This window comes from Abramis brama (genome assembly GCF_963993115.1).
Source record: "Abramis brama genome assembly, chromosome: 11".
Taxonomy (NCBI): Eukaryota; Metazoa; Chordata; class Actinopteri; order Cypriniformes; family Leuciscidae; genus Abramis; species Abramis brama.
The window spans coordinates 30,332,572-30,353,653 of record NC_139973.1 but is presented as its reverse complement, the minus strand read 5'-3'; the positions used below and the strand labels follow the sequence as shown (position 1 = coordinate 30,353,653).

Here is a 21,082-nt window from a genome sequence, read left to right as displayed (position 1 = left end):
GTTTGCCTTACACAGTTTATATAAAAAAATGCTACTTTTTTAGTCTGGATTGAATTCAGTGTGCTGTTAGCATTTTTCTTGTTAGTGTGTATTCCCTATTATGTTAAAATATTATGGTGTAAAGAACTGCTAAGGGAGTTGATAAAAGATTTAATGTTCTCTAGTGAGTTATGGATCTGATCATATGAGATACAGGGTGGTGATGTTCAGCACAGAGTGCTTCCCCTTGCACAGCTGTCACATACGCATGCTCCACTTCTCATTCGAATGCTCTGTGAAAACACAAATTAAAACAACCAAATATGATACTGTTACTGATTTAACCTGAGTCTGACAACAGATGTTCTTGACAATTTTACTTTGATTATCGGATATCAGTTTTTCTTTAAATCACACACTATACACAGTGACTAAAGCCCTGAGAAATTAATAATTAATGTGAGAAAACATCTTATAGAACACTTGACATGGTTTACTGTACATCAGTTTGTAGCATGACTTTTAGGTAAACTTAATTATGACAAATGTCTGAATAACCTAAATAGTATTGAAAAATGATTACTATCAAAGAAAATAAACAGCACTCATGCGAGATCAAGAGAGTTTATTTAAAAAAAAAAAAAAAGAATATGCAAATGAAAGCATTCTGCAAGTCAAACCATGAGTCATTCAGCAGCAAACATATAAACCTAAGTTTCTTTGTTGGAAATATTAGACTGTAGTCAGCATGGAAAACTTTCCTTGTTTTTAAAACCCCATAAAATAAAAAAAATAAAAAAATAAAATAAAATGAAATAAATAAATAAATAAAAAAGCCCAGTGTCATAACCTGTTATGTCAGATGTTATACTGTATAGAAAGACTGCCAAGAGTGTCAAGACATTCAGAATAGCAATGCTTGTAAATCCAGACCATATGGGAATGAATATACAAAAGTCAGTGTGTCACTGTGGCACAATTAATGGTCTATATGGCAACTAGAAATGACAGAAACAGTTACATATTCACATACATGAACTTATTGGCTTCCTATTAAGAACTCTTGCAATGCAATAAAATTAGATTTTATGTCACATAATAATTATCACAAAGTCTTAAATACAAGTCAACACCAAAATGCATACATGGAATAATTATACATTACATTTTAACTCATCAAAGCCCATTTCTTTGATATAAATAATAAACATTCTGAACAGAGAACTGTTAAAATAGAGCATAAAGTAGATACAACTTATGAATCCAACTCACAATGTAATCACTATCTACTGAAACAAGGTTGAAAAGAAAACCTAAAGACCTTGAGTAAATGTATGTACATCTGTCTGGAGCTGGGTGTGCATTTGACAAGCTAAACAGCAAATTACCTGTTAAAAAGAAACATCATTACATTCAAATCAACTTCTATTACTTGCTCCCTCACTGTATGATCACAATTGCATTGCCAAAAAGTGTTGATTCTTGAAGATGTGGTACACTGATGATTTAGTTAAACTTTATTAACTATGTCTTGTCTGGATTAATGTGACAGTGTCACACTTTCAATTATTCACATTATTGCAGTGCACAACACAGCATTAAATAAGGATGTAAATAGTACATTGCTTCATAAACTATTAAAATTACTTGAAGCACAGTCAACATCAATAAAGTTTAGCTAAGTAAAATGTCAAAAGTTAAACAATCAGTATTTTCGAAAAGGCTCCAATATCATTAAACCACACATGACTAGCTCACCTGGTTTGTAATTGAAGAAATGGTGAATAGACCATTTTTTTCAGGACCAGAAGAAAAAAAAATGGATAAAACTTTACAATAAGTTCTCATTTGGTAATTTTAGTTAATGCATTAACTAACATGAACCAACAATGAACAATATATTCGGTTACACTTATTTTTTCCCCCACATTTATTAACCGTTTTAATACTGTAAAAATTTTCACGGTGGTCCACAGTGCATTAATGTTAAAGGGTTAGTTCACCCAAAAATGAGAATTCTGTCAGTAATTACTCAACCTCATGTTGTTCCAACCCCATAAGACTTCCGTTCATCTTCGGACCACAAATTAAGATATTTTTGATTAAATCTGAGAGCTGGATCACTACTTCATAGGCTTCTAGGCAATTTCATTCTGCCGGTCAAGAAAAGCTATTAAAGACGTTAAAATAGTCCAAGTGACTACAGTGGCTCAACCTTAAGTTTATAATTTATGGGTGAACGAACCCTTTAACAGATACAACTTTTTATATTGAATGTATTAGTAAATGCTGAGGTTAACATTAAATAAGATTAATAAAGGCTGTAGTATTGTTCATTGTTAGTTTGCGTAACTACCAATGTAGTTAACTAATGTTAACAAATTAAACCTTGTTGTAAAGTGACACCAAAAAAATCATTGGATATCACACTCTGTGTGAAATATATTGTGTGTTATAAATTATAAACTGACAATGAATTTACGCTGGTGTCATCCTCACTGTAAAACAGTTTTGTTTCATAATTAAAATGAATTGGAAATCAGTTTTCTCTTTTTCTAAAATCACAACATTTATGACAGCCTGTTTTGCCACTTATGGAAGTTAAATTAAATAAAGCGCATTTTAATACAATTTATTGCTCACATTACATGTATGATAACTTGAATCAATTTTTAATATACCGTAAAATATTGAGAAAGCAGTTAATTTAAATAAATAAGAGCAATAACAACTGCTAGACATTCAGCATGCTAAGTTTCAGTGCTAAAACTCTAAACTATATCTAGTTAATAAGACAATGCATCATATTATTGTACACAAACACAGTTCCAAAATTACCTAAATACATGTTGCTTATTATAATATTTTAGACTGAAGAGAACTTTCAGTGTAGACAATAAAAACAGGCTCCTTTCGGGTGAAGCTTTTTTTTTCTTCTAGAATTATTGAATTGACTGTCTGAATTACACTAAATGCAATTCAAAAATCCTGAAGAACAAACTATATAATTCCCAGGTTTTAAGAAAACTGATGAGGCCCAAAAACAGTTCAAGACCAGAGTAAACAGGGCATAATGTGACTTCAGGAGGTTGTCATGGTTGAAGGGTCAGTCCACATGGCTGCCACATCTCTGAACCTGCAGAGAGTATAACAACAATATGTAATCACACTTAAAAAAAAAAGAAAAAAAAAAAGGCTCAACGGGGTTCTATTTTCACAGTCATGTTCTGTTTTGGTTTCGTTTTCATTGTTCCCTGTCACTGTTTTCCTAAGATCTTGTTACTAGTTTGTTTCCATGGTTACTGATTAAAGGCCGTGTTGCAGGGTTAATTTTTCAACGAATTTGTGCAATTTGCTTGTTGGTAATAAACATTTAAACTGTTATCCATTGTATTTTATGTTGTTGGGTATCACAAAACGGAATATAATACGAAAAAGTAGGTACTATCTTACAGCGGTTTGCAACGATTCTCCTTTCCCCCACAATGCATTGCATTACGTCACCTTGGGGAGAGAATTTACCAAAGCCCGCCTTGAGAGCATTGAGAGTAACTAGAGAGACGAGTAGTAGACGAGACACGAGAGTATTCAGATAGCGCAGATTATAGATAAATAGATAAATACACAGATATAGATAGATAGATAGACTAGATATATAGATAGATAGACAGACAGATAGATAGATAGATAGATATAGATAGATAGGCTAGTATAGAGAGAGATAGGCAGACAGCCAGATAGCATAACGTTAGTATAGATAGCTAGCAGCTAGATAGATAAATAGATAGAAATATGGGTGTATGCTATCTTCAGCACAAACGGATTCAGGCAGCATGCCTCAAATCCTGGATGCTGAGTGAGGCACGTCACATCTGGTCGCGGGGTGAGCAGCGACCAAAACGCACTCACTTCCCTACAGCACAAGCTTTCCAACGCAGTTTCCATGGGACGGCACCGCCCACACAAGCACCTGCCAAACACAGCGACAGACACGCGGCGGCTACATTTGCAACAACATTTTCACCGGAGGAAGAGATAAACGCTTAGAAACGCCCATATAGCTAGCATGATGCCTTCTATTTCTAGATGACAAAGACAAAGTTTACCAGTACTACGACAATATGACAAAGGTTACCGGTACTAATCTGAACTAACGTCATGATCACTGCCACTAGATATAAAGAAAACATTGATTTTTCACTCGGTGCTATTCAATGACAGTAAAAAAAAAAAAAGTGTTGTTATTGTGCACTGCTGCTCGTAGACTAGCTCCAGTGCTCATTGCTGCATTGCTAAATGATAGCTCACCAGGACACTTCACCAACTCTCCACTCATTCTCCATAGTTCTAATACTAGGCTAAGGCTACCTTTCCTCCACTTCTCCCCAACGTGACGTTCTTCTGGAAGTCTCTCCTGGTGCTGGTGGTTCTACAGCGCCAGTGCAGCGGTGGTCGCGAGCCTTCTGAGCACTCAACTGCTGTTTTAACAGCATTCCTTTTTGTGTTTGTTTGTCTGACGACCAGTTGAGGGCTTCACTGGTACAGGCTGTACCATCCCTGTCAGTGTTGCCGCGATCATTCCCCTGTGTGCTCCGGCATTGGTGAAAGTTTTTCATTTCCTGAAAGAGCAACACGGGTGCATTTGCGTTTTTTCAAGATGTCATTCCACCTGTGCGTTTCTGGATCCGGTCGTTCCCTGTCCCCCTCTGACGGTCACATTAGTTGCATCACGTATTTGGGATTACAGTATGCTGAAGCAGCTTTTGTGGATAACTCATTGCGAGAACATGACTATCGCGGTGTTTTTGATCGAGACTCGCCTTTGTCCACAAAGGTGGAGTCCCCATTACCACTCCCCACCCTAGGGTGCCATGTGGGATGGGTGATCAGAGGATCATAGCTATGGCTTCCCTGCCCGGTATCCAATCCCTGTGGGCCCCTCACTCCTCTATCACACCGCAGCCGGTGGAGCCCCCCGTTGAGCGCGCTGGTCCCTCTGTAATGGATCGACCAGCCATTTCTTTCGGGGCCCCTCCAGAGGACAGGATGCCAATTGCAGCATCGGAGTGCGGTGGTTCTCAGCCCGACGCACCAATACCTTTCTTTCCTTAAGTGCATGGAGAGCTTACCAGGTCGTGGACGGAACTTGCCGTAAACTGCCTCAGTAGCTCCTCCCCCCCTCACTACTATTGATCCCCTAAATCGGTTCCCCTATTTCCCAGGTTGGGCTGATCGGTGACGCGGTAGAGAACTGCGCCCAACAGTTCTCTGCCGCCCAGGTGCAGACGGAGGCCATCCGGCACATCCTGCCCCGGCGGAACGCTGCTGCCTCCACGCCGCCGCCGGTGGCAGATCCTCCGCCTGCTCGTCGCCGAGAGCATCCCCCTGCCGCCTCCGCTTCCACTAACCGCAGCAGCCTCCAACCAGGCCTCAGCGTGGAGCCGGCCGCAAGCAGGCCGCCCAGCCCATCTTGGGCGCTGCCAAACCAGGTGGCAAGCGTCGGACCTAGCGTCCCTGAGACAGGCCACCCAGGGATGGGGAAACAAGCTCTTCAGATGGTTACCATTCCGCCGCTGGCTCCCCGGAGTCCAGTGGTACCCAAATTGTCAAAGAAAGAGCAAATTCCTCTGTTCCTGGGTTCCAAGAGGGGCAAACTGGTGGTGTGCGACCCTGTAAATCCTTGTACCCCTCAGCCCCCTCTTGTATCGCCAGCCGGCAGCTGGGTGCGGTTCGAGGACCTGATCAAACGCCTTCTCACGCACCCCCCTGCCGACCCATGGAGACAGGTAAGTTTTGCACTACACACTCAGACCCCGCTTTGGGCCGCCTTCAGGCCTTTTTTAGCCGGATCCCTGACCTCTACCTCGCTGCCTCACCCCGGGTACATCTGTACCGTTGGTCCCCCTGGGCCGGTTCCTAGAAAGTGCTCCCAACCGATCCAGCGGCTCCTCCGTACCAGCAGACTCGGCTATACGATTCATTATGGCCGGTGTCCACCCAAGTTCAGCGCTATTCGTTACACTTTGGTGTTCAGCGAATGTGCGTCTGTCGTGCACAGTCATCGCAGTCCTACTAGCAAAGGATGCGATTGAGCCGGTCCCTCCAGCCGATATGAAGACCGGCTTCTAAAAAAGCCTGTACTTCATTGTACCCAAAAAACGTGGTGAGTTACGGCCATCTTGAACCTGCGTCTCTTAAGTCGGGCCCTTTACAAGCTTCCGTTCAAGTTGTAAACGTAGAAACGCATTTTTCGAATGCTCTGTCCCCGAGATTGGTCATGGCCATGCCTGTGTTCTTGCGTTCGAGGGGTCGAAGTCTCAGTACAAAGTCCAACCCTTCGAGTGCTACATAGCCAGTTGGGTCTTCAGGTCCAACTGGGAAAAGAGTAAACTCGTCCACGGGATGAGGATCTATTTTCCGGTCTGGAGATGGATTCGGTCCAACGCGTCTCCTGACCCTTTGGTCGGTGCTGTTAAGAAGTGAGAAAGGGTCCCACTGAAACTTTTCAGAGGCTCCTGGGGCATATGGCAGACGCAGCCGCAATAGAACGGCTTCCTCCATATGAAGACCGCTTCAGCACTGGCTTCAGGGCCGAGTCCCGAGGTGGCCGTGGACGAGCGGCACGCTCCGTGTGACAATCACCCTGGCCTGCCGCCAAATCCTCAGCCCGTGATCAGACCTTTTGTTTCTCCGGGCCAGCCGCCCCTAGAACAAATGTCCACCATTACCGGCTGAGGGGCCACGTACAACTGGCATGCAGTAGCGGGGGTCTGGGCGGGCCTCCAACTGCATTGGCATCAATTGCCTCGAGTTGCTAGCAGTACACCTTGCTTTGAGACGCTGCTGCTCAGCAAGCCCGTACTGGTCTGTACAGACAACATTGCGACCATTGCGCTACGCTTCCCTCGCATGTCACAACTTGCCCGCCACCTCCTCCTATGGAGTCAGAAGCTTCTGAGGTCGCTTCATCCACTTAATTTTCTGGCCTGCTCAACCGTGCCGCCGATGAGGCCTCACGACAGCCTGTGGCCCAGGAGAGTGGAGACTCCATCCCCAGGCGGTCCAGCTGTTCTGGGATCACTTCGGGGCTGCACAGTTACATCTGTTTGCCTCTCCGAACTTGTCCCTTTGCCAGTTGTTTACTCCCTGTCCGAGCGGAAAACCCTCGGCACGGAGACACTGGTACACAGCTGGCCCCGGGGCTTACGCAAAGTTGCGTTTCCCCAGTAAGCCTTCTTGCACAACACTGTGCTAAGTCAGGAAGGAGAAGGAGCAGGTCTCCTGAGTTGCCCCATAATGGCCCAACCGGACCTAGTTCCCTCGAACTTATGCTCCTCTCGACAGCCCCTTCCTGACACATTCATCTGAGACATCTCAGGGACGTGGCACTGTTGGCACCCGCGCCAGACCACTGGAAACTCCATGTCTGGTTCCAAAGCGGAGGTTCTAGGTGATCTACCTCAAAAATGATCGTAGATACCATCACTTCTGCGAGAGCACCCTCTAAAGAAATGAGAATTGCTTACACCTGAAGTGGAACCTGTTCGTTGAGTGGTGTTCTTCTCACAGAGGAGACCCCCCTCGAAGGTGTTCGATCACTTCTGTGCTTTCTTTCCTGCAAGATGGGTCGGAGCGAGGGCTGTCTCCCTCCGCCCTCAAAATGTGTGTTGCCTTTATATTCACGCAGCGTATTCCTTCCAACAAAAGGGCACGCTTTCCCAGTGTTAACAAGTCTGACTGAGTGGGTCTTGCGGAACAGCAGTGATTTCCCTGGCCTAAGCCCTGTCCTATCTCCGCCTCAATAATGCGGGGGGATCAGGAGGCTTTTGTCTAGGCACTGGAAGGTGGTAGCACTAGTGGCGTTTTAATAGGGATCCCAATCAGTCGACACATTGATTACGTTGAACGTGAGCGACTGAAAGGGAACATCTCGGTTACGTCTGTAACCCTTGTTCCCTGAAGGAGGGAACGGAGACGTAGTCCCCTCGCCACTATTGCTGGACCACCGCTGACTCCGGGCTCCGCTTGGCTCCTCAGCGAAAAACTAGTTGTGCGTGCCTCCACTTCCGTATTTATACCCGTGCTGCAAGTTCACTCAAGAACACTCAAGAACCTCAGAACACTCAAGTTTAAAATGTTGAAAATCAAAATGATTGTGTCTCAAATTCAACACAAAGATTGGTTTGTCACAATTGACCTCATGGACACATATTTTCATATAGAAATTCTGCCACAACACAGGAAGTTCCTGAGGTTTTCTTTTGGGAGCGAAGCTTACTGTATGGTAAGGGTTACGCGCAGCGGGCTTCGTACCCTTTCTATGTGGCTCAGATCGCTGTTCCTCACCTTGGGTCCCACTCTAGGTGCGTGTTGTCGTTGCAGGATGTAAACGACAGACGCTTCCCTGACGGGCTGGGGTGCGATCTTAGATGGCTGTCCAGCCCAAGGGGTCAGGAGAGGCCGTCATCTCGATTGGCACATCAATTGCCTCGAATTGATGGCTGCATTTCACCCTTAAGTTCTGCGTCTTTGAAAGGTGGTGTACTATACATTATGCAGACCCAGTCCACTGCCAGATTGTTTCAGTGCTGTAGTTTCTGCAGGAAAATCTGTCAGCAGGCACACGTCCTGCTACTTTCAGAGGATTTGTGGCCGCCATTTCGTCTTGCCATGATCTGATGTATACTTTTTTTCAGCAAGGATACATTAAATAAAAAAATAACAGTAAAGACAACAAAATATTTCTATATAAAAAAAACTAAAAAAAAAACTCTTTCACACTTCCACATTTCATTAAGCACCACAAGCATTTTCATATTATAATAATAAGAATGATTTCTTGAATATTAAATCAGCATATTAGAATAATTTCTTACGGATCATGTAATACTGAAGGCTGAAGTAATGGTAGTTTTGCCATTTCAGGAAAAAAATTAAATTGTAAAATGAAAACATAAAACAGTTATTTTAAACTGTAATAACATTGCAGTGTTCATATATACATATTTATATATACTGTATACATACATACACATATATATATATATATATATATACATACACAATATATATTGTATGGAGCTGTAACTTCAGTATGCAGACAATATTTTTTCTTGTCTATTTTTTCTTTTCTAATTAAGAAATGAAAAACTTGTTCATCTGTTTTTACTAGTTACATGTTATTGCTTGCTTTGAAACTCACCTGGCATTTATAAGGTACTGTGCCAGGCTGATGTTGGCAGGTGTTCCCGTAATGGTGATCTGACGGTCTGATGACCCCTCCATGGCATTAGCTATTTTGATCTGAGCCCCAGACATCTGACGGATTTCATTAATTTTGGTGCCCTGACGTCCGATTATGCAGCCTATTAGCTGCAAACATAAAGCAGATAGATTAAAATCAGTTTGGCTAGTCAAGGACTCTTCCTTACATTCTTCTTTGATACGATTGTCCAATGAGGGGGTTCCTGAAGACAAAGAATTATGCTCACATCATTTGGAATGGTGAGTTCATGAGTACTGGCCTGTGAACTGGCATCCACACCTAGAAACAGAAAGAGAGTGGGAGAACTGAGAAACACAAAGAACATTTTATGCACTTAACCATGTTAAAACCGTACACACTGATTAAAACCTGTTAATTGGTTAACGGTAAGTATTAACGGTATTTTTCCCCGTATAGTAAGGGAACTTAACGTGAGTTTTGGTAGTGGGAAAAATACCGTATAGTATCACCGTATAGTATAGTATCAAAAATACCGTATAGTATCACCGTATAGTAAGGGAACTTAACGTGAGTTTTGGTAGTGGAAAAAATCAAGTCATATCTTATAATTTACAGTGAAAACCCATAAATTGACATTCAATTTCCTGAGTGACACTTCACATGATGGTTTTTCATTTCATCAGTTTTTTCTTATCAGTTATGTACATTAGGGTTTTATGTTTTACCTTATGTTGTTAAATGACTTGCCTATTCATCCAACGGATGTTTGCTCTATGGAGAAGAGAAGTGCCACTCTATAGGATGCAGTAATGCCTGTTCACAGTTTTCTTAAAGGTTCACTATGTAACTTTTGGCCCTCTAATGGATAAATAAAGAAAACCACATGCATTTTGCGTGAGAACATTGTTTTGGTTGTGCTTTGGCTCTGCGTGACTGCAGATGAATTCGACCCTTCACAATAGATAATGGCTGCGCCATAGCATTCTATCTTGAGTAGGTACTTAGTAATACCTAAATACTAAGTAATTACTTCACGACTGATAAAAAAGTATGTTCTATATAGTATGAATGTGTGCAGTATGAATGAAATCTGGACATACTACATTCGCCATGATGTGACCTACCAGCATCAGTTGTTTCATTTCACTGCCATTCATAAATCCTCTCCCGTGGCCTCATGGGATTGTAGAGTATCCATCTTATGCACACCTCAAAATCTCGCCGGAAGAAGTAGGTCATCCGGGTACTTTTGCCTACTCTTTTATGAGTACTGTGAATTTTGGCCATACTTCTTTTTTTCACATACTGTTTTTGGCCTACTATATACAGTAGGGAAGTATGCGATTTTGGATGCAGCCATTGTTTTACAATGAACTTTGTTAGAGAGCTACATATCTGTTCAATAAAATACATTACTCACATGTAGGGGTGTGCGATATTGACAAAAAATATATATATCTATTTTCTGGGATTTTCTCGATAACGATTATTAGACAATATTTTGCTGAGTGTTTTTTTGTGTGGGTACTTTGGCAGGTTTAGGACTGTTGTGGACAGCCGACTCCTAAAGTTTTTGATATTCTTCATACTCTGTGTGGTGGTCAGTTCACAGCAGTGACAGAAATAATTTTTTCCAATATGTTTCAATTGATTTTTACCTAATATAGGCATTTTTACCTTTATAAAGCCATTTTTTATATTTGGAGAAAAACTGCACTCTTGTGATATTTATTAATAAATTATAAATAAAGACTAAATCACGCAGTGAAAGTGTGCACTCTAAATGCGCACCCACACTAGTCTGATCTACAAGGCTACATCACGTACAATTACGATACTACAGATATGTAGCTCTCTAACAAAGTTCATTGTAAAACAATGGCTGCATCCAAAATCGCATACTTCCACTTTTACACATTTCAAATCCCTCAATTCTCGCCATCTCCGAAATGCCAAGCCAATGTTGATTCTCGTTTTATTACGAGCTCTGTCGCTTTCTCTTTTTGCCAGCATACTCTCTGTTTATTTCCCTCGGTGGCCATCTTTGAAATGCCTCTCGGGCAGCTATTTTAGTCATGCAAGTACAACTCCTATCTCTTTGAAAGGGGAAAAATCTATTTCTCCAAAGCTGTTCACCAAGCTTTCGATTAAATTACATATTTGAAATCACCAATGAAACTGGCTCATAAGTGTTGTTCCCTTTCGTGGTCACTCCGAGTTACGTCGGATGACGACGAATGGGGTTTCGCTTAGAAAGCCTATCACCTTCGAGTATATAAAACGAGCCAATGGCAATGAAATGCCATGGGTCTGCGGAATTTGCATAGCGTAACTCCGCCCCACCCTGGGGGTATATAAGGAAGTACGCTGGCAACATGCAGATAAGTTTTCGCTTCGGAGCCGAGAGCTATTCTTCACTCCATAGAAGCCTGATTCCTGAGATATCTCTTCATCTTCAAGACGAGCGAACTCTCCGGTGTTGGTGTAACGGCGATCTCCAGCGAGTGCACATTACCCTGCTGATCTGGTCAGTGATCTGACAGATAGTGTGTTTCTCCCTGGTTGCTTCAACATCCGCGGAGTTTTTCCTCTCACAAAAGAGCATTGCACGCGGCACGTCTTTTTAAAGATGCCTGGCCCATGCACTTCTGGTTGCGGTCGCAATGTTTCCTCTTCTGATGGGCACAATCGCTGGTTTGTGTGTTTGGGCATTGATAAACTAAAGCAGCGCTTGTGGATGACTCATGTTCTCACTGTGGGAACATGACCATCTCCGCGCTACGGTCGAGACTCAATGAGCTCATTCGAGTGAGAGTCCCCTCATCCACACCCTGATCTACGGTCTCCCCGAGAGGCTGTACTTCGGCTGGTGGCCAGGGTGACCTGAGGGTGACGGTGTGGAACAAACCGCCGATTCGTCCACAGTCCACGGACGATTTGTTTTTGGGTGCGGCCGCTGACCCCCGTTGGTGATCGCGATCGAGTCCGAGGTGGGCATGGCAACACGGCACGCTCCAAGTCCCAGTGACTCCAGCCTGCCGTCAGACCTTCACCCTGTGGATGAACCTCAGTTTTCTACGGGCCGGAGTGCCCTTAGAACGAGTTTCCCGGCATTTTGTTGTATCAACAGATGCCTCCACCACGGGCTGGGGCGCCATGTGCAATGGACATGCTGCCGCGGGCTCCTGGACAGGACCCCAGCGCCTTTGGCATGTCAATTGCCTCGAGTTGCTGACTGTACGTCTCGCCCTGCACCGCTTCCGTGCGTTGCTCAAGGGTCAGCACGTACTAGTCCGATCAGACAATACCGCGACAATAGCGTACATCAACCATCAAGGTGGTCTACGCTCCCGCCGTATGTCGCAACTCGCTCGCCACCTCCTCATATGGAGTCAGAAGCATCTGAGGTCGCTTCGAAGCCATTTATATCCCAGGAGACCTGAACCTTGCGGCCGACGAGCTGTCTCGGCTTCGACCTCTCGCTGGAGAATGGAGACTCCATCCCCAGACGGTCCAGCTTATTTGGGATCAGTTCGGGGACGCACAGGTAGATCTGTTTGCTTCCCATGACTCGTCCCACTGCGACCTGTATTATTCCCTGACCGAGGGCACGCTCGGCACGGATGCACTGGCGCACAGCTGGCCGCGGGGCCTACGCAAGTATGCGTTTCCCCCAGTGAGCCTTCTTGCGCAGACCTTGCGCAAGATCAGGGAGGACGAGGAGCAGGTCATTTTGGTTGCCCCGTATTGGCACAACCGGACCTGGTTCTCAGAACTAGTACTCCTCGCGACAGCACCTCCCTGGCCAATTCCCCTGAGGAAGGACCTGCTTTCTCAGGGACGGGGCACCCTATGGCACCCTCGTCCCGATCTTTGGAACCTCCACGTGTGGCTCCTGGACGGGACGAGGCAGGTTTGTGTACCCTACCACCAGCGGTGGTGGCTACCATCACTTCCGCTAGAGCATCGTCCACGAGACATGCCTACGCGTTGAAGTGGAACCTCTTCGTCAACTGGTGTTCTTCTAAACATCAAGAACCCACGAAATGCTCGATCAGTGTCGTGCTTTCCTTCCTGCAAGAAGGGTTGGAGCGAAGGCTGTCTCCCTCCACCCTGAAAGTGTATGTTGCCGCCATTGCCGCACATCACGATGCAGTTGATGGTAAGTCTCTGGGAAAGCACGACCTGATCATCAGGTTCCTGAGGGGAGCGAGGAGACTGAATCCTCCTCGTCCTCCCCTCGTACCCTCTTGGGACCTCTCAGTGGTTTTAACTGCCCTGCAGAGTGCTCCCTTTGAGCCTCTGCAATCAGTGGAGCTTAAGTTCCTGTCAATTAAGACAGCGCTCCTGGTTGCATTGGCCTCCATCAAGAGGGTAGGGGACCTGCAGGCATTTTCGGTTGATGAAGCATGCCTGGAATTCGGGCCGGCTAACTCTCACGTGATCCTGAGACCCCGTCCTGGATATGTGCCCAAGGTTCCCACCACACCCTTTCGAGACCAGATGGTGAACCTGCAAGCGCTGCCCTTGGAGGAGGCAGACCCAGCCTTGGCACTGCTCTGTCCAGTACGCGCCCTCCATGCTTACGTAGACAGAACGCGGTGTTTCAGGACCTCAGACCAGCTCTTTGTCTGTTATGGTGGGAAGCTGAAGGGAAAGGCTCTCTCCAAGCAAAGGTTGTCTCACTGGATAGTGGACGCCATTGCTTTGGCATACCAGCAGCAAGGTTGACAATGCCCCCTTGGTGTGACAGCCCACTCCACCCGGAGTGTGGCATCCTCTTGGGCTCTAGCGCATGGCGCCTCGCTAACAGACATTTATAGAGCTGCAGGCTGGGCGACACCCATCACATTCGCGAGATTCTATAATCTCCGAGTGGAGCCAGTTTCTTCTCATGTACTCGCTTCAACTAGCCGGTACTAGATTCTGCTCAGGTGTCTTCGCTTGCTCGCCATTCCTCTCCACGGACGGGATACGTGCGATATTTCCTCAGGTGAGCCTAATAAGCCCTGAGTCTCCTCCAGCACTGTCTACGTCAACGCCAGAGTTATGCCACTGGCAGCTTTTGCGCTTGTCTAGGTGCCTCCATGTGCATGGTTCCCCCTCTGGGCGACCCCCACATGTGTATTTCCACTGTAAGCCTCTCTGAGCATGTGTCTTTCCCTCGGCAAGCTACCTTGCCACCCCTGGGGTTGAAATATTCCACCTGCGGCTGGACACCCCAGTGTTACTTCATATGCAGCCCCTCTGGGTCATATGTGTATTCCAACCCCCCCCCCCCCTCCCTTGGGCTGGGCATAATTGCATATTTCCTCTGAGATGTGCTTCCCAGTGTACCTTGGTATTCCTTTGTTAAGTAGGAATCCTTCGTCCGTGTTAGTCTCATGACAGGGAGCTCAGACTTACCCAGGGCACTGGAAGACAGCCGACGTGGCGTGATTAGACTGGGGACCCCATTCGTCGTCATCCGAAATAACTCGGAGTGACCATGAAAGGGAATGTCTCGGTTACATATGTAACCCTCGTTCCCTGAGTAGGGAACGGAGACGTTACGTCTCCTTGCCACTTCCGCTGTACCACTGGGAACGCCTGAGTTCAGTCTCGGCTCCTCAGCGAAGAAACATATCTGCATGTTGCCAGCGTACTTCCTTATATACCCCCAGGGTGGGGCGGAGTTAAGCTATGTAAATTCCGCAGACCCATGGCATTTCATTGCCATTGGCTCGTTTTATATACTCGAAGGTGATAGGCTTTCTAAACGAAACCCCATTCGTCGTCATCCGACGTAACGTCTCCGTTCCCTACTCAGGGAACGAGGGTTACATACGTAACCGAGACGTTTCTTATGCTCAGACAGCATAAGCATATTTTTTGGGCTAGACTAGCCAATGCGTGTGTGCAGTCTTAAACGCGCTTCTCAGAACACTGATTCTGTATTCTAATTGGCATACTATCCGTCCTAAATAGTATTCGAAATTAGAATTTGTGTGTCTTAAATTGTAGTATTTTGAAATGAGTATTCCAAGGATACCTAGATGGTCTACTTTTTCCAGTTAGAACCTGAAATGCAGATCCATGCACACTCTAAGGGCTAATATTGCCCACAACCCATTGCACATTAGATGAGTATTCGATTAAAACTACAAACATGGTGATTGTGTGAGTCCGACTGTTAAGTAGAGGTTTACAAAAATGTGTTTGAGTGATTATTAATCAGTATCTAACCTGATGAAAAGATATTTATGTTATCCACATTATATTTCATCGGCAACAGCATTGTGAACGTTTGTAAAGATACATTTGGTCATTAACTTTTAAATGCATCATTATGCAAATTGCAAACACATGACGAGAGTTCTCCACATGAAAGACTCACGATTGGCAGATCACTGTGCTACTACATTTCTCTCCAAAATGATAGGAGATTAAATTAAATTAAATGTGGAGGACTTTAACTGTGTCAAGATGATTGACAGGGCAGTTTACACAGTGACAGGATGCACGTAACTAAGTGACAGAGCTATACGTTAAAGACGCAATTATAACGAGCAGTATGTCCCAAAGCTTGTCTATACTACTACACACTCAAAAGTATGTACTTTTTCTTTACAAAAACTACATACTTTTAGGGCGTAGGGGTGAATTCAGGTTGATTGGGTCAACCTGTCAACCAATCAACCAATCAACTTGAGTTCACCCTAGTATAAGTAGGCAAATTGGGACGCAGCATGATTCTATACTGACTGGAGCTGGCAGCTGCAGTGATGCGATGACTTTACAGATCGGCAATTGGCTCTTTTAGATAGAAGGCGGGACTTATTCCGCAATATTGTGTGTTGCACTTTCTTCCTTTCAAAAGTAAAATGAGTGCACCATCTTTGTTTATGTAAAGTCTTTGAGTCAAAGTAGCTAGAGCAACATGTCTTTTATTAGAGATGTGACGAGAAATGCACGGGCAAGTGCACCCCGACAGGTCTAAAGTATAAACACTTATAATAGGCTTACCATAGTGAATCAGGGTAAGACAAAAACACGTTTTGGAAGGGATTGATGATGTATTTACTCATTATTTAAATATTAAAATTATGAAATAATTTTTTGTAAAAAAGTTACATAGTGTACCTTTAAGTAAATTTAAATCTTAAATGCAATGAAAAGTATATGATGGATTGTCAAGTTACCCATCCAGGGGGAGAAGAGTGAAAAACAAGAAAGTGAATGAAAGACCTACAGGTATATAGTGAAGGGTGTGTAGCGGGAGGGTTGGGTACGTACCAGGGAAAGCGGGGGTGGTCTGTCCGAGGGAGGTAAAGGGGGTTTGCTGCATAGCCAGCTGATGGAGCTTTGTCAACTGCGGGGGGAGGGAGGAGGGTCAGTAGTACACCTAAGAAGTTATCATTAAATAAAGGAGTCCTGTTTGGACCTTTACAAACTCATCTAGAAACTAACAAGGGGAAGCTGTGAGAAATCTCACGTATGACTGCCTTCTATTGAAAACACATAAAAATTGACCTATCAATTGTATGAATTTTAATAAAGCAGGTCATGAAAAAGAAAAAGCAAAGGTAACAAGAATGTTACGCTAAAGAGGGATGAAGGATTAGAAGGTACATTTTACTCACGTCTGGGTGTGGAATGGCGTATTGGCCCTGAATGGTGTAGGTCTTAGACGGAAATGGAAAGGAAAGAGAATTTTCAAACATTATCAATGTACATAGACAAATGAACATACACTTTTTTTATTATTTGTTATATGTTCAATGATAATTAAATATTATGAGTGGAACACATGCATGGGGCAATTAATTTCATGGACTGAATGAACTATGTGACATGAAATATAAAATTTCATAACAAAAAAAGTTACAATTTAATACATTTTGTCTGCATTGAAAATATAAAGTCGTCATGAAGTCATCAATGGATTTAGTTCCTTCCATTTTGTGCACAGAAGGGTGAATGTTTTACAGCTTGATTTTGTTTCATAATTAATGAATTTTACAACATTAACACTTGTTATTTTCTAGTTTATTAATGTGAAGCTGCTTTGAAACAATCTGTATTGTATAAAGCACTATAAATAAATAACTTGGCTTGACTTATGTACATGAAATGCAAGGAAGATTTAGGATTTTGTGCACAAAAAAGTGTTCACATTACATTTCATCTGTTGATTAAATCCAACTACATGGATTTTGTCTTTCTGTGTACAAATTGCATTAAAATGTAACAGTATTTTGTCAGAATTTCTTTAAGTGTTTAATTTAATCCAATTGCCAGGTTACATTTGTTGCCCCATAGGAATATGAATACTTGTTTACAACTTGGAATTATTTACAATTCGTGAGTTTAGAATTATAAGGTTCTATCTCCACTTTTGGTCGAAATTGAGTTTTTGACATAATCTGATCCATTAGGTGTTTATTAATGCCTGTGTGGTGTTATTTTTGTAAAAAAATATTTTGTTAGTAGTTATTAATAAAATAAAAAGGTTCCATCTCAGTTTTGCCAGCTGGGATGTAAAAACTTTGATGCTCAATATCTCGGAACTACCCTAAACGGAGATAGAACCTTATAATTCTAAGCTCACGAATTTGGAATTGTCTGTAGTCGTAGTGTATATTCTGACCATACTTACAGGCAGAGGCTGATGCTGCAGTAACAAGCTGAGGTTGGCTGTGGCTGGAGCTGTCAGTGTGTCTGCTCTTACCTGGCCCCCAGAGAAAATGACTGGTGCAGTGGCAGGCTTCGGCCTGTATGGAATTGTAGCACCTTTGGGTGGGGACTGGCATGGATTGGGGAGGTTAAATAAAGATGGAAATTGAGAAAAAAGAAAAGTGAGGGTAGAGTTTAATAGAAATGTAATAGATCAGGGATTCCCAAACAGGGGGTTCAGGGAACTGCAGAGGGTTTGTGAGTTTCTGAAATGCTAATAATTAATTATATCAAATGTCAGAAAACAGTAAACATGCAAATGTGTTGTTAAATTATTGAAATATCTCGGAAAAAAAATAAAAAAATAATAATAATAATCTCGGGGTCCGTCAATTTTTATTTTTACATCTAAGGGGTTTGGCTGATAAAAAAGTAGTGGAATATTTGTAATACAAGACTACATGGTTACCAAAATGAGACTATGAATTAACTCTCTCTTTGATGCTGAAATATCAATCTGAACATCTACTGTAAATCTGTGTCAAAAAACTAAAAAGATTCCCTATTGTAGAGGAATAATTCACCCAAAAATGAAAAAATATGTCATCAGTTCCTCACCCTCATGTTGCGATAAACCTTAATGATTTTTTTTCCCCACAAAACACAAAATAAGCTATTCTGAAGAATGTTTCAGCTTTTTTGTCTATACTATGGGAGTTAATGGGGTCCAAACCTTTCAAATTCCAAAAAAGGCCGTACAGATGAGTACCGTGAAATGAATCGTGAAATGTACCGTACCGTGAAATGAATCCATACATCAACATCAAACCTCTTTGATTCTTGCATTCCATGATGTCTGGCAACATGATGGCCAAGAACCAATAAGGTTTGGCATTAGTTGATTTTTCTGTCACAATATTTAATTCAGTCTGTTTATGTGTGCACTGATCAATGTTTGGATCTGATTTGAGAATGAATAAGAGTTACATTTCGATATGTTCACACTACTGTACTTTTATCTCATTTTTGTAGCATGAAAGTTTTGTACCCCATTGACAAAACCATCTGAAACATTCTTAAAAATATCTTGTTTTGTATTCCACAGAAAACAGAAAGCCATACAAGTTTGGAATGACAACGAGAGTTGAGTGAACTATTCCTTCTACCTCAAAACCACTGTAATTGGTATTTTCCTTACCTCCAACATGACCACACAGATCTGCTTCACACACTGGATAATGGCCTCTGGAGCACCTGAGATCGTGACTGCCCGTTCAGTGGAATTGGGCAGCATGTCTCCAGCCACTTGCACCTGAGCCCCTGTAGACTGGAGAAAAGCACAGCACAATCAGCCAGGATAGAGACCCCTAGCACACAGAAAGTACCATACTGTACTCGTTCCTGTATATCTAAGGCATGGTAACATTTAGAATTTTGAAGTTGTAGTTGTTGAAGAATGATGGCATTGTTTGGATATACCACTGGATGCATTGTAATAAAATGCACTTTATAAAATGTGTGGATAATAGAGAAGTTATAAGTTTAAACATACCTCCCTCATCTCTTTGATCTTGGATCCCCCCTTCCCAATTAGAGAGCCACACTGACTGGCCGGCACCACTAAGCGCAAGGTCACTGGAGGCTTACTTGTGGCCTGGCTGTTGCTCATAGAGTTAATGATATCCTGGGTACAACCAAAATATCAGTTACCATTACTGTTACAGTTTTTATTAACTTATTTTGGGGCTTTAATTGTAAATATAACATTTTAATTCAAAAATGATGTCTGATACTTCTTCAAACTTGTATGCGATCATGGCGAAGGCCTTGAATATGGCATCTGTGGGTCCTGTGATGGTAACTATCCTCTCTGGGCAGTTCCCCTCTGAAATATTTATGCGTGCACTACTCTGTAGAAACAGATTGTATAGTTTTTTAATAACCATGTTGCACTTATCACAGCACATAAAATTATTTGTATCATTACTTACTTCCTCACGCATCTTCTTCACAGTTTCCCCTTTCTGAAAAGAATGCATTGTTTAATTGTGCGTTGTATTGTTTAATGCATTGATAAAACACAGACTGTTAATGATTATACAAATCGACATTTTTGCTAAATACATGTTAAAATCCATTCATTAATTTAATAACTGAATGATACAAACTCAAGGGTTTGCAAGCATTGACTTGGTTGCTGAATGTAGCAATTTACCTTGCCTATGATGCTGCCAACCTCCTGCAAGATAAAAAGAGAATGTGTTTGGTAATTACGAACTTACAATCCAATTATTGTGCAGCCTAACTAACACATGTATGGGGAGCATAAAACACATATGTAAAACCAAAGAGCCCTAAAAAAGGTTCCTGTGATTGCAAAGATCATATCAGATTTTTGATCTAGATCTATATATTAAGGCCTTTTCGTCCTCTTACAAAACATACTGTGTCCACAATCTGTTCTTTATCACTGGAAGATGTATTAACATGAAGCAGTACATTTTGTATATCGAAATTTTAGATTAGGTGCATGTTGTTCTTTTACCTTGCCGTGCATTAGGAGCCTAATAGTTAGAGTGACATTGAGCCCTCCTTCAGACTGCACTTTGTTGGGCTCCATGGTGAGGATTTAGGATTGGGTGAATGACTTAGGATCTTACAGGAGCAGTTAAAAAATGCAGGGGCCAGTGGTCACCACACAGTCACCTAAAAGTTCAAAAGAAGCAAACACACAAACAAAACCTTAAATGCTCATTTTTAATATTTTCATCTTGAAACAAAAGCAGATTAAAATGTATTATTAGAAATCAGAGAAACAAGCATTTTATGGAGTAAAAAGAGTAACATCTGAGTCATGTCAATTTTTATACATCTTCCCATGTATAAATGGGAAATCCCATGTTATTTTTCTTAAAAATAAAGGTGCTTTCCTGGCATTAGTGGTTCCATGAAGAACCTTTATCATTCATTTTCCATTGCACATAAGATTCTTTATAGTGGAAAATGGTTATTTTATTTTAGAACTGAAAGGTTCTTTGGGGAACCAAAAATGGAAGAGTGCAGGGCCAAGTTTTGGTTGGTTAACATCAGTGGAGTTTATAATACACTCTTAAAAGTAAATGTCCTTTATTGGCACTGTGTCACGTTTGGATTCCAGAGATGAAGAAGGCAGGTCAAGAGTTTCAAAATAGTAAAAAGGTTTATTGACAGAAATGAACAACT

General features: G+C 42.5%; 1 protein-coding gene across 3 annotated transcripts in view; it reads right to left on the bottom strand.

Moving 5' to 3' along the window:
• Positions 1-1,049: 1,049 nt before the first annotated feature.
• The window catches only part of LOC311092511 (poly(rC)-binding protein 3), a gene marked incomplete at its 3' end in the record, with an annotated part of 35,853 nt that continues 15,820 nt past the window's right edge, over positions 1,050-21,082 (bottom strand). The window contains exons 2-13 of one of the 3 annotated variants that reach the window (XM_084129276.1): positions 20,406-20,566; positions 20,076-20,099; positions 19,852-19,884; positions 19,654-19,770; positions 19,413-19,544; positions 19,059-19,187; positions 17,844-17,990; positions 16,828-16,869; positions 16,481-16,556; positions 9,471-9,523; positions 9,182-9,351; positions 1,050-3,115 (exon numbers count right to left, since the gene is read on the bottom strand). In XM_084129276.1, the coding sequence (XP_083985402.1) occupies positions 3,061-3,115; positions 9,182-9,351; positions 9,471-9,523; positions 16,481-16,556; positions 16,828-16,869; positions 17,844-17,990; positions 19,059-19,187; positions 19,413-19,544; positions 19,654-19,770; positions 19,852-19,884; positions 20,076-20,099; positions 20,406-20,480 (1,053 nt within the window). In that variant the 5' untranslated portion in view covers positions 20,481-20,566. Of the gene's footprint in view, positions 3,116-9,177; positions 9,352-9,470; positions 9,524-16,480; positions 16,557-16,827; positions 16,870-17,843; positions 17,991-19,058; positions 19,188-19,412; positions 19,545-19,653; positions 19,771-19,851; positions 19,885-20,075; positions 20,100-20,405; positions 20,567-21,082 lie in introns of those variants that run through there. The other 2 variants (XM_084129277.1, XM_084129278.1) reach the window with 2 other exon arrangements.